This window comes from Carettochelys insculpta, chromosome 4, assembly GCF_033958435.1.
Source record: "Carettochelys insculpta isolate YL-2023 chromosome 4, ASM3395843v1, whole genome shotgun sequence".
NCBI lineage: Eukaryota > Metazoa > Chordata > Testudines > Carettochelyidae > Carettochelys > Carettochelys insculpta.
In genome coordinates, this window is record NC_134140.1 from 19,349,695 (window position 1) to 19,364,274 (window position 14,580).

At 42.6% G+C, this 14,580-nt stretch overlaps 1 protein-coding gene across 4 annotated transcripts in view; it reads left to right on the forward strand.

Moving 5' to 3' along the window:
* Window positions 1-10,176, forward strand: part of CFAP99 (cilia and flagella associated protein 99) — a 96,043-nt gene extending 85,867 nt beyond the window's left edge. For 3 of the 4 annotated variants that reach the window (XM_074992361.1, XM_074992360.1, XM_074992363.1), the window contains 2 exons: window positions 7,545-7,725; window positions 9,661-10,176. In XM_074992361.1, coding sequence (XP_074848462.1) covers window positions 7,545-7,725; window positions 9,661-9,816 — 337 coding nt within the window. In that variant the 3' untranslated portion in view covers window positions 9,817-10,176. Of the gene's footprint in view, window positions 1-7,544; window positions 7,726-9,660 lie in introns of those variants that run through there. The other variant, XR_012645319.1, reaches the window with a different exon arrangement.
* Window positions 10,177-14,580: the final 4,404 nt, after the last annotated feature.

Consider the following 14,580-nt stretch of genomic DNA (forward strand, 5'->3'; position numbering starts at 1 on the left):
TTAAATTCAGAGTGGTGACCCCAGCTACAGATTAAAATGACTGTTGCTAACAATTCATGCATTCATTGTCCCTGCTGAAATGAGTAAGTGGAATAACATGGCAAAAGACAGAAAAAAATTATGAGTACAAAGTCCCAGATTGCACCAGACCACTGAGACTAATTGCTAACAAATCTAAAGAGACATTCCATTCTTCTTTTAAAATAGAAAAAAGCTCAACTATGAATGTTTCCTTGAACTTTTAATCAAATTTGTTCTGATTGTTTAATAACACAAATAAAAAGCAATAAATAAATAAAAACCAAATTTTCAAATGCAGGCGTCTAACTACATCCTTAGGTGCATAAATCAACAAGTTTTAGAAAACAAAATAACAAAGTATAGACCAGACCAAGTTAAAGCACCAACATTGCCTCCAGAGCAATGGATGCAAAACCTGCAGTTATACCTCCACTGTTGTAACAATGAGTACTCCCACAACACATTCTTCAAGATTCATGGGACCTCCAGATGCCTTTCACAACAAATAGTGTACTTCATCCAATGCATCAAATGCCCCAAATGTAGGTGAAACCACATTCAAATGAACTCACATAGAAAAATGACAGAAGATGAAAACACCATATTACAGTGGGTGAATGCTTCATCAAGTAATTGCTTTATAGCATACCTCTCAGTCTTCATCCTCAAAGGAAACCTATGCAACACCTTCAAAAGACAAGCTTAGGAACTTAAATGCATAACTCTGCTAAACGCTAAATACCATGGTCTCAACAGAGATACTGATTTTATCTCTCATTACAATAATTTGTAACACACCCCTCAAGACTTAATTGCTCACTTCATTTTAAGTGGTCTCCTAGAGCATGTGGGAACCCTTTACACATAAGAATCTGCCCCTATTTATATTTAGCTCAGACACACTGATTACCTTCCCCAGACCTGTAGAAAAGCTCTGTGGAGCTTGTAAACTTGAGCCTTCCACCAACAGAAGACGGTCCAATACAAGATGTTACCTTACCTACCTCGTCTGTCTCTATACAGCTGAACTGGGACCGGGCGATATGGCTGTCTGCAGACAGGGAAGGTTCTTAACTCTTTCTTGCCTGTATTTTGTACAGGGTCCCCCAAAAAGTTAGGAAAACTTTTTAAAAATCTATTATAGAAATTATTTTTGAGGTGTTAATGGATCAGAGACACAACATCTTATCCATAAAAGACAGAATACTCCTTTTTGATCACAAAAAAAGGGAGAGGAACCCCCATCTTCTTGTGGACTACAGGTTTGATGTTCTATTTTAGGAACCAGTACAGAAGCAAAACACATTCCCTCAAGCCTTCAGTTCCATGAGCTGCTACTGCAACCAAGTTTATATCATAAAATAAACCAAGAACGGTACATACATTTGAAAAACGAGCATTCCCCTTGAAGAAATGTTGGGCAGTTTTTGCTCCCTTGTATAGAAGATGCCCTAAAAGCAGAATGGCCTTTATAGATCTGTCTACATTGCAGCTGGGAGTGTGTCTTACTTCTCAGGGGAGCATACATACACTGGATCTGCTTGATCTAACTTGTTAAAATAGCAGTGTAGACTTTGTAGAATAGGTGGTCTCAAAAGCTAGCTGTCAGAATACCAGACAAGAGTCCCATGATCTGAGCTTGGGTAGCTAGTCCATACCACTGCCTTTGCTGCAACACCCGCATTTATATTTGTGGCACACTGGCTTGCACAGAGATAGCACATCTGTCTACCCAGGATGGGAAGCACATTCTGGTTACAGTGTAGACATATTCTAAATATACTGCAGTAAAGTGGGTGCAATTATCCTACTTATGCATTTTGAGCTCCGCTAAGGGGTCAAGGGGGTCTATGCTTTCCCACTTCAGAAAGATGTTACCTTAGTTTATTAGGAAAACTGTGGTCTAGGGGAGCCACAACTATCTGGCCTCTCCCTCTGGGTACCAGAAGGTGTGTACCTTCCATGACAAACTCCAGCACTTTAAAACTCCTTTTGTGATTTTTTTTCCAAACCTCCCAGAAATAGTCTACCTTAGCATGAGGTATGACATAAAATATCTGGGGGACTGGCTTTTGGGGGGCATGATGGGGATAGTAGTGAGGAACTGAAAAGGGGCTTGTAATGGGAACTATTTTCAACCTTAATTATAAAATAGCAACCTGAACTCCAAAGCATTACATTTCTGCTGCTCCTTCTGTGGCTGTGTTTACAAGAATCTTGATTTGCAGATAACAAAAGGGTTGTTGTTCAATCCCACTGTTTGATCTAGTATTTAAATAAAAACTAATTAAAATGTTTTCAGCACCTTTTGGGAAAAAATTTAAGTTAAGTGTTAGAGTAACACAAGAATAAATTTTAGTATCATAGAATAATAAGACATTTAACTCATGGTAACTGAGGTGTATATGCCCTTTAAATTTGGTACAAGAAGAAGCTTTGTTCTGTTCTATTCTATTCTGTATAGGTTTTTATATCATGCTTATAACCGTTGTGTCTGAACATTTCCCAAGGTTGCATTAAGAAACAGGACTGTATATCTGCCATGTGTTGTTTGTTCTCTCAACCTCTCTCTCGAGGAAAAAGCGTGTGCATATAGGATGTCTTGTTTTGGTAGGGTTCTCATTTTATTATCATGGGGTTTTTAATGAATATATATGTTGTTTCATGTTTGTTAGAGAAGGCATGATCTAAGAAATATGCCTTATACTTGAAATGGAAAGTATGAAGACTGTGATGGTTCTTAATTCTTGGAGGAGTTCATTCCACAGTCCTGAGCCACCCTGGGGGAAGTTTCATCTGCCAAACTTGTGAGCTGGACTTGTATTGGCTAGAGAATTCCACTGTGCTAGAGAAACAGAGCTGTTGACCACAGTCTTTGTTCTGGAGCATCGGATGGTCTTTCAGGTCATGAAGCACTGTGAAGATAAGGACCAACATCTTCAACCTGATTAGAAATTCTATGGAAAGCCAGTGTAAACAGTGCAAGACAGATCTGATGTGTTTGTGGTAGTTTGTGTTGTTGAGGAAATGCTCTGCAGTGTTCTGAACTAGTTGGTGTTTCCTAAGTGCTGAAGATTTTGTGCCCAGTTATCTCATGTTGCTGTAAACCAGCCACGAGGTGACAAATGAATGAATAACTCAGTCAAGGTCTTCATCCATTAGGATGGGACAGAGTCTTCTAGCCAACTGGAATCACTATCTAGAGAGGTAGTGGAATCTCCATCCTTGGAGGTTTTTAAGGCCTGGCTTGAGAAGGGCCTGGCTGGAATGATTTAGTTGGAATTGGTCCTGATTTGAGCAGGGGTTAGACTTGATGACCTCCTCAGGTCTCTTTCAACCTTATGATTCTATGAAATGGCAGAAAGACTGTCTTTTTTACTCACAGCTATTGCAATGCAACAGTTCAGCATCAGCAAGGAACCCAGAAGACTACAGATTGAACTGACCAACTGTGCATGTGACTCTTCAACCACAAAAGGATGTACTGTGGCTGCAAGCTCTAACAAATATTTTCTTCTGCCCACCATCATTACCTCTGTTTTGCTCAGCTTCAGCCAGCTGTTCTTTATTCATAAGCACTGGGCCATCTTGGTGAAAGGGGTATGGGCCAGGTGCAAGAAATGTGGGAGTTCAGGGAGAGTCTGAGGCAGGCAACTACAAGTGTGGGAAACAAATCTACATTGCTGATCTGATTTATGGCCCAAGATCAAATCTCAAACCATTCTCTAGGTCAAAGCTCTTGATGACTGCTCAGACTGTAGTCCAGAGCCCCGGGAATGCTTGCTATAAAGGGAACTGGATTTATATGGCTCTTCCTGACCCACAATGATAAAAGACTTGGGCTGTGTCTACACTAGGAATGAACTTTGAAGTTAGCTTCAAGTTAGGCACTATTTCAAAGTAGGTAGCAGATGGTCTACACACATTTTCCCTTACTTTGAAGCTAACTTGGAAGCAGGGAGCCCAACTTCAAAGTCCTTACTCCATTCTCAGGAATGGAGTAGTGCCCAGCTTCGAAGTAGGGTGTGTGTAGATGCTCAACTTCAAAGTTGCTTACTTTGAAGTATAACTTCAAAGTAAGCAACTTGGAAGTTATTTTTGTAGTATAGACACAGCCTTGAAGAAAACAGGATGGCCAAAAACAGCCTGTCTAAGGGATGGGAAGTAGCTAACTCACACAGTCTAAATGTAGCCTTAGTGTGCATTTTTACATAATTTACGTTCTTCTGCGCAATGCAAATTGAGTTAATTTTCTTGAAATACTTTATTTCGAACTTGGTGCCATCCAAAGAGCACCAAAGTTGGAAATAAGGGGCTATTCCAAAAGTTCTGTTACCCCTCTCACGACGAGGGACAGCAGAACCAGAATATCATGCTTGAAATAGCAAAGGAAAAAGCATGGGAAAAAGCCACAATGTTGCTATTTCAGGATACCTCTAAACATAGCCTAAGGGATTTTGACACGGAGCTTCTGTGGTGATTCAGTAATCTCAGAGCCTGGTGGGGAAAAGCAACCCTGAAAAGGAGAAGTTGGATTTATGTGACAATGGCCTTAGCCCTCGGAAATGTCTGCATTACACTAAAAAGATTGAAAAATAAGAACCTAAGGTAGAATTTTTTTCTACTGTATTAAACATGTCCATGGCTGTGACCGTTCTGTGAAATTTGGCCTGCTGCACCCAGAGTAACAGATGCAACTGATATCAGCCCAGCTGAGCACCAAGCCACACCCCGCTGTAGACAGTCAAATAGTTTTGTTTAAATGTTCTGTAAAACTGTTTGAGAAATACTGTACCACATAAATCCTTTTAAAAAACTCAGTGCTCAACAGTTACGTTTACCTATGATAATTCTAAACAAGATCCATTCACCCTATCAACTGAGAGAAGGAGCCAAATCAAACGTGGTATACGCAGTTTTGATGGCATTAGTTTCAGGAGTGCTCCAAACTCTTACTTTAGGTTTGAATTTTACCTGAAATGTTCAGCTGTCCAGAATGTGATCTTAATACCATTATGCTCATTGCTGAGCCAAATTCAAAGGTGATGTAAAGAGAAGCGCAAGTTACATGTCAGCAAATGGGTATATGAATGGAAGCCAGCATCATCTGTCCAACGTGGGGGTGTTACTGAGTTAAGGTTATTGGAAATAATGGCTTATATATATAAACTTTTAGTTTTGAAACAAGAGTATATTCAGCATTCCAGGAAACTTTTAGTGGGTGGCAGCAGTCTGTATGGACAGTTAGTACACAGCAAGCCATTGCAAGGTAGATTAACCCTTCTCTCGCTGTGAACTATGTGTTCATATAGATAAGCCCTAAGTGACCATAAACTGATATAACTTATATTCTAAGGGATAGAAGAGTAGGGTTAGCAGGGAGAACACCCAGCAGGAGAATGTAAAATAAACTAGGTACCTCATTGTTTCCTTCACTCTCTTGTTAGCCACTTTCCTGCTACCTTCTCACAGCTACACTTTTAGGGTACATCTCAGGAGCTTAGAGCTACGTCTACACGTGAAGCCTACATCGAAGTAGCTTATTTCAATGTAGTGACATCGAAACAGGCTATTTCGATGAATAACATCTACATGTCCTCCAGGGCTGGCAACGTTGACGTTCAACATCGACGTTGCACAGCACCACATCGAAATAGGCGCTGCGAGGGAACGTCTACACGCCAAAGTAGCACACATCAAAATAAGGGTGCCAGGCACAGCTGCAGACAGGGTCACAGGGCGGACTCAACAGCAAGCCGCTCCCTCAAAGGGCCCCTCCCAGACACAGTTGCACTAAACAACACAAGATCCACAGAGCCGACAACTGGTTGCAGACCCTGTGCATGCAGCATGGATCCCCAGCTGCAGCAGCAGCAGCCAGAAGCCCTGGGCTAAGGGCTGCTGCACACGGTGACCATAGAGCCCCACAGGGACTGGAGAGAGAGCGTCTCTCAACCCCTCAGCTGATGGCCGCCATGGCGGACCCCGCTATTTCGATGTTGCGGGACGCGGATCGTCTACATGTGCCCTACTTTGATGTTCAACTTCGAAGTAGGGCGCTATTCCCATCCCCTCATGGGGTTAACGGCTTTGACGTCTCGCCGCCTAACGTCGATATTAACATCGAAATAGCGCCCAATACGTGTAGCCGTGACGGGCGCTATTTCAAAGTTAGTGCCGCTACTTCGAAGTAGCGTGCACGTGTAGACACGGCTTCGATGTCCCAGTTTTATAAGTACAGTCCCAATATTCAGGGCATTGTCTTACGTATGTGCAATTATTCCCCAGCCCCATCCTGATTTTTTATACTTGCCATCTGCTGACCCTAGGTACATCTATATCCCAGCTGAGAGTGTGAATGGAAACTTGTGTAGACATAACCACACTAGCTGTACTCTAACTAGTGCACTAAAAATAGAAGTGGCTGAGACTTCAGTGCTGGTTGTACAAGTGAGTATGTACCATGTGTCGAAGACTGTATTGCTAAGGTGACCATCCATCTTGTTTTTAACTGGAATGTCCTGTATTTTAGGGCTCAAACAGGTATCCAGAATTTTTATAGCAAACAGTCATATTGTCTCATATATTTCTGCACTTCCCCTACTGAAGTGCCCTTCCATGGTCAGCGCAGCCATAGCAGCTTCCTTTTTGCAGTTGCAGGTAAAAGCAAACAGGTGCTGGACAGCACATGCAGCAGATAGTGACTGGCCAAGCAGAGTGTGCAGGACACAGCAGGAGAGGGAGCCAGGGGCCCTGCCTATAGAAGTAAGGGTATGTTGGCTGCGGGGGGGCGTATTTTCATCGCCGATATCTAGGGTTTCAAAGGGTGAGCCTCCTGCACAACAGCAGCCCCATTCCCAGTGCCCTGCGGCTTGGGTCAGCAGTCCCCACAGCCGGGGAGCCTGTCCATGGGGCGGCAGTTCTGTTCCCAGCCCTGTGTGGCATGGGGCAGGCAGGGAGCCCCCCACCACAGGGCAGCTGCCCCCACAGCTGGGATGTTCCCCTGTGGGACAGCAGGCTGCATCCCCCAACCTTGGGTGCTCCTGCCCCCTGCCAGCCAGGAAACTGCAGCCCCCATCCTTGAGGACCCTGGTCCCACCAGCTAGCTGGCTGCAGCCCCATCTCTGGTGACCCCTGTGTCTCGCAGCCAGCAAGCTACAGCCCCTATCCCCAGCTAGTGTGGTTATGTCTATGCAAGCTTCCATTCACACACCCTGGATGCAATGTAGATTCATTAAAGTATAGTCTTTACATGCACTGAAAAAAGACTTGAGATTACACTGAATTGTTCCATACTGGTTAGTGGTATTATGTGAACAATAATCAAGTTGAGAACATACATTCATTTTTTCTTAAGAGGTAAACCTGATTTGAATCTAACAGTTCATTAGCAGTAAGAGGCTGGTACCTTAACTCATCATTTTCAAAGAAATATATTTTCATTCTAAACAATCTTGGTTGACTTTATTTGGTAGACTTTATCCATCTATTTTCACCTTTTTTCTTTATTTTTGACCTTGCAGGCAGGAAGAGAAAAAAATAAAGTCCCAGTTAACTACAGGATCTGTGAAAGATGAACGTGTTTTAGATCTGCAGAAAAAGATTACAGAGAAAACTACGGAGCGTAAAAAACAAGCTGAAATCTTAAAGATTACACCCCAGAAAGATGGTGCAGAACCAAGGAGATTTTGGGAATCATATGAAGTAAGAAAATCAGTATTATAATAAACAGTTATGACGGGATCTTTTTAAAGTCTGAGTTATCAAAATGGTAATGTGAAGAATATGGCAATTTCATGCTGTATTCTTGGGAGACCTTATTGAATTTGGAGTCCATTGTATAAAATGAATGGTTCTTTATTATTTCTTTATGTTGTACAGAATAGGATGTAGCTCCTAGAGAGGGGAGATGTGACTGATGTGAGACTTAGGAATACAAAGGACTATTCTGAACAATGTGCCAGATAAAAATGCCCTTGAGGAACGTACAGTGTTACATTGTTTTCCTGGGAAATACCTACAGGAAAGGGAATGCAAATTGCCCACTTTCAGTGATGTACAAACCCAAAGATTTGAACTGCATCGTGAGGAGGAGGTATTGTCTGCTGATCATCTGTTACATAAGGCCTAGATCAAAGGTCCGTGTAGTCTGAAGAAAAGATTGAACTATTCAAGGTTATTTTGGTTCTGACACTGAGACAGTTATGGACTTCTACCCACGGAGAAAGGCCTGATACCTACCTGACCCCTAAGTTGGAGTTGGGGAAGCCTCTGATACACTTTTTAGCATGCAATAGGTTCTTTTATTGCTTTTACAGTAAACTCTGTTTTAACCAGTATTCAATCAACCGGTACCCTCAAATAACTGGCATTGACAATAAATGCCACCACACGCTATTCCGGCACCAAGGTGTCTTATTCTGAGCGGCTGTGTTGCTCACAGGCGGCAAAGGGATCCCGTCCTGCTCCAAGCTATTGATGCTGCTTCCCCTTCTTAAGAAGAGACTGGTACTGGGACATGGGTGGGAAGTCCAGATGAGGCTGCTGCATCTGTCGCTCCCCACTCCTCCCTGGGCCTGGGCTGCAGAAGCTCCAGGGATGCTCAGCAACTGCCACTGGTTTGATGGGAAAGGGGAGAGTGCCCTTTTGCTGCGTGCCAGCCCCGGTGCACAGCAGCACAGACTGGGGCCTGAACTGCTGAGGGCTGCTGAACCCCTGCAAGAGGGCAGTGGAACGGGTGGCCAGAGCTTGGGGAGCCAGCCCTCCTGCCAGCAGCATGGGCCGGGGCCTGAGTCACTGAGAGCTGCTGAACCCCATCAGGGAGTTTGGCAGGACAGATGGACAAAGTATGGGGAGGCAGCACAGGCCAGGGCCTGAGCTGCTGGGGGCTGCTAAACCCTGGGGGGGAGTGCAGAGCAGGCTGCGCAGGCGGAGGTGGTGGTTTCGGGGGCAGGCTTTGGGGTGGGGAGCACTGCTGTAGTGCAGCCCCACTGTCAGAGAACTGGCAGCAAGGGGATCCTCTCTGTTATTCATAATATTTTCTCTTCTAGCCACCTCCCAGTCCCCGGGTTGCCGGATATGGAAGAGTTTACTGTAATGTTTTCTATAAAATGCTGTCACCTTAAAAATAAGTGTGTTTCAGTATAAAGAGCTGTGTACTAACGTATAACTGCAGTCCATTGCCTTTTTTTGTAACATCTGGAGAGAAACCAAAGAGTAGACACTAGCCTGTTTAGGCTGTCTGGCTTGTGAGGAATTAGCGTAGACAGGGAATTATGCAGTCTAGAAAGATCTTGGTCTAGAGAGAGAGAGAGAGAGATGTGAGTGTCTACCCAACAGAAGTGGCAGCTGGGAAGTCAAGAACCTAGAGGGCTGGTGTTCAGGGACCACAGTGGAGAGGGGAACAGGTGCAGTTGCCCTGAACTTGTGATATGAAGATTAGGGATAAAGGGGCCTATCTGCTGAAATAATATTTTTTCTGTTCATCACGTCTGGTATGAAGTGCTATGCTTGCCCCAATCATGCTACCAAATGGAATCTTTGTCTGCCAGCTATCCTGATTGTTGGGTGAAAAATCATTCCTTAATCTGATTAATCACTCGTGTTCATACTATGACAATTTGTCTTTCTATGCTGCAGAGCTCTCTGCAAGAGCCTCACTGGAAAGAGTTAGAAGAGAGTCGGGAACGACAGTTCAAGATGCTTCAGTATGGTTTAATGTCCAGAGAAACAGCTCAGAAAATGGCTGCATATCAGGCTGCAAGAAATGGAACCACTGCTTGTATACTGAGATAATTGAAATCACTTTGGAAAAAAGCCAGATCTGGTGGAAAATTGAGCACTTCCTACTGTGTCTGCTAATGCCAGGATTGAATTCAGCCCTTTTTCTAATATGTGTAGGCTGACAAGTCAAATTATGGGCAGCTCCAACAAAACTGAAGTAGAATTTTGTAACTTTTGTCAGCTAAATTTTATTTTAAATTTCTGTTGAGATTTTTTCCATTTAGAATTGAAATATTTGAAATTTGCTTGTGGTGACAAACTAACAGGGAAGAATGTTGTAAAGAGGACTTTGAATGTATGTCCTGCCATTATTATATGCTATGCCAGTTTTTTGCTGTCTTAATTTTCTGAAATAAAAAGTAAAAATATATAAAACAAAGAAGTTTTACTTGCACCTTTTGCTTTTCATAGGGCATAATAAACCCACGTTTGGAACAGGGATCAATCATATTTTCTTGCCACAAATATAGAATGTGATCACCTGCCAATATCAGCAGGGCAACTAGTTTCAACAGTCACTGTGGATGGGCTAGGGAGGGAACCAGGTTTGCATCCTAGGATCCATAGAGAAAATTTCCAAGTGCAGTCAGGCTCTCTGCCTCACCTTCAATAGAGAGGGGTTTATAATGACTTGGGCCCCAATTCAATATGATACATAAGCACAGGCCTAACTTTAAGCACAGAATTAGCCCAATCAGGTCAAGTTGCTCAAGGAGATTCCCTTCATCTAAAACTGATGATAAGAGAAAATAACATTCCTTATTCTCTTTAGAGGGCAGTTTTCGGAAGTAATCAAAATCCAGCTAGCCACCTAGAAGATAATTTGACACCTATGATAATTTCTATGCTGTTTCTATAAATGAACCTTACTGTCATAAGAGTATGTAGCCGTAATGCCAGGGGCAATGTAAATCTCAGTTAAAATCTGTGCAGCAGAAAGAATAAATGATGTATTTCTATCTTAAACTTGTGCCAGTTACAAGGTATTTAATTACTGCCATTGGACATGTTGAAATTGAAGTGGATTGTATCTGACATTAAATACTGGGAGCTGCTCTTAATGTTCACACAGTATGGCTACATCTACACTACAGCAATCTTTCAAAAGAAGTTCTTCCAGAAGATCTCTTCGGAAAGAACTTCTTTCTAAAGTGCACGTCCACACACAAAAAAGCAGATCAAAAGCATGATCTGCTTTTTCAAAAGGGAGTGTCCACACAGCTGCCACTCTTTTGAAAGAGCAGTCTAGGAATCCAAACTCAGGCACCATGAGGACCGCTCTTTCGATAAAAAGGGTACATGGAGCATCTACACATGTTTTCCTTTGAAAGAAGCTTTCAAAAGAAAGTGCTCTTCCTGAGACAGTAGTGGAAGAGCGCTTTTGAAAGGAGTGCTGTGTTCTTTCGTTTTAATTTCAGAAGAATACTTTTTGTGTGGATATTTCAAAAGAGCCCCTTCTGAAAAATATTTTGAAAGAACCTGCTAGTATAGACACAGCCTATTACAATTCACCCTCTTTACCAAAGGAAACCCTAATTGAGTTAAGAAATTCTTTTGTTGCCATATAGCTGTGAAAATCTTTTGTACTCTCTGCAATACTTATTAAATGTGCCGTATTTTTCATTAATCAAAAAAGTTGACACCTCTGGATATACTGCAGAAGATTTGAAGAGTTCTGTTGAGCCAATGGTGTTTAAAGGGTATCAGGAAGCCAGAGTTGCATTGATACAGCAGTTCAGTAGGAATAATTCAGTGAAAAAAGAAAAGTAGCAGCAATGCTGTTGACAGAAAGAGTTGTACAGGTAAGTACGCAGAGGAAGAAGGGTGAAAATTAGGTAAGTAAAAGGTTGAGCAGTAGCCTACACTGACAAGCTCTTTGGGGCAGGGTCTATATCTTCCTTTGTGTTTGTCCAGCACCCAACACACAGGTTTCAGTCTTGACTCCAACCTCTTAGTGCCACAGTAATAAAAATAATAATGCTAATAGTCTGATCCCTGGATGTTATGGAGTTGAATAGCTCCTCTTAAAAATGCAGATGTACTTAGCATTTTGAGCGTGAAAGAAAGTCCGACAGCTGATCAGGAATGCTATATGGACTTTGCACAGGCCATCACATTGTGGCCCAGTTTCTCTGAGATTGCTGTTTCTGATATTCAAACTCCAGAAGTCAGAGTCAAGCTCTCTGTGACCATCTCTCCTTCTGTGCCCCACACCTCCAGCAGCTGCAAGTCACAACAATGATAATGTGGTAGGTGTCCTCCAGATGAAATTCAAAACAGCCTGGAGGAAGAGTTCTCACTGGAGAGTCCTAGGCTGTAGAATACCCTACCAGAAGTTATGATAAGCGTGGTTTTTGCTACCTTAAGACACAATGCACACAACTTATCTTAGATAACTCAGAGAGGTAGCCATGCTAGTCTGTATCTTCACAAAACAAAAAAAGCAGTCCTGCAGCACCTTAAAGATTAACAATATTATTTATTATGTGATGTCCCATGAAAGCTCATCACCTAATAAATAATATTGTTAGTTTTTAAGGTGCTACAGGACTGCTCTTTTTAGGTAACCCAGTAAGCCAAGGGAGGAATAGAGAATTCTGGGTACAAAGCAATTGCAATTCTTACTTTTTAAAAATACAGACATATGATTTTACAGTAATGGGTGATTTATAGCAGAGCATAAAGGATAAAAGCAAGGTTAACCACCTTGATTCTGAAAAACTCAGATAACTTAGGCTGTGTCTACACACCCCCACCCTTCTGGAGAGGGTATGTAAATCCATGGGATTGCAATTGCATATGAAGTGGAGATTTAAATATCATGTGCCCCATTTACATATTCCTGCAAGATGTGGCCTTTGAAGTGGGTCATTTTGAAAGTGAAAGTGTCATGTAGATGCTAGACCTTCGAAAGGAAACCCTGACTTCGAAATTCCTTTATTCCCAAAATGAATCCCTGCCTCATCTGCAATTTCAATCCCGCAGATTTACATACCACCTCCGAAAGTGAGGGTGTGTATAGACACGGCCTTAGTGTGTCAAATTTACACCATCTGTTTAGGTCCACACATTGCATTGGCACACTGCAACATGTTGTGACAATGCATGTACTCGCATTATACTGAACTGAAGATTCAGCTGGGTAGATATTTCATTATGAATAATGTAGTCTACAAGCTTTGCTTCTTTTTTCTGCTTGCATATTGTCTGTATACAGATAGTGATTTTCCAAAATGTATTAATATTTCAAAATTATTGACTATAATTTCTGTGAATAATTCTTGATATGTGGAATACTCAGACCTAACTCGTTACACATATTGCTCAGAATGTCAGCTGTTCTGATTGGACACACAGGAAACATGGTATTTTCCTGGATGTGAAATAACTTATTAACCTTATTAACCTTTACTGCCTCCTCTCAACAATCCATTATCAAGGGGTTGCCAATGCTATATCCACTCCCTACATTCAAAAATCATAATTGATTTAGAAGTCATGAGATTAATAGTAATAATAATAACACGTTTTGATTTCCATTTACCTTCTGCTTGCTGAGCTGTAAGGGGGTGCACTTGCTTTACATTTCCTAGCTTTTCTCTGTAAACATGAAACGTAGTCTAGAATTTACTTTTTTTCAAATGAAAACAACAGTCTCATGCAATCTCTCCACAAGCAAAAAGAGCTTTACAAAATGTACCAACTAATCACATGAGTTGGTGTAGTGTCTCACTAACACTTCTATGTCTCAGAGAAGTCTGCCTCAACAAGTCTCCAGGAGTAAGCTTTGGACTTTGGCAGAGTCCAAGACATCAATTATAGTGGAGGTTTCTTCTTGGTTTTTTAACCAGGAAGTCCTTATTTCCACATCAGTAAGGAACTAGCTCACCTCAAGCCAGTCAGAAATTTTCCAATGGAATTGTTTAGTCAAAATGCTGGTTCATCAAACCTGAAATTTTAATTAATTTCAATTAACTTGTAGCCAGGATCTGATGGAACCCTGCCTAGTTCTTTGCCAGCTTGCCTGCTAAACAGTCCCAGCACAGAAACGATCTTTTGGTCTGGGACACGGGGCCTCCAGTCTCTTTGCTGTGAAGCTTGACAGGCCTGGGAACCCATCCCTATGGCTTGGCTCCCAGTTCAACAGCAGGGAATGTGAAAACCCTATGAACTCTGACCCAAACCAAAGCTTTAGGAGTTTCTAGGCTCATTTCAGGGGTGTCAAGCACATGGAAATCCAGAGAGACGCGGCTCTGGCCAGATTTCTTTGTCTTAGTCTGAAGAATGAAAATGAACATTGAAATGCTGAAACTTCTCACAACCAGAAACTCCACGTTTCGGCCAGCGTAAGATCCGTGCCCCACCCAACATCAAGTGCAGGGTATTATTAGTGGGTGGTGGTGTTCCAAGGTGACGTGTCAGAAGGCAAAGGCCAGTGTGTAAGGGAAGTTTGGGATTGCTATAGGCCAGGCGGGTGGAGATACACATCTCTGGCGAATAGCATCTTCCTTGGTAAACCTGGGGAGCCTTTAGCACCCAGCTGTTTCTAGTGCAGTTGGCTCGCGAAGGGACCAAGGGGCGGGACTAACGTTTACCCACAATGCTCAAAGCACCCAGGCACCAGACACCCAGTAAGCTCAATTCAAACCACAACCCCCAGCGTACGTCGGGGCCGGATGGAGGGTGCCCCGAAGACTGCTAATTGATTTCCATGCTGTCCAATCATCGAGCCGGAGACGCAGTGGCTCCACCAATGGTGGGGCGGCAGTGGTGGGC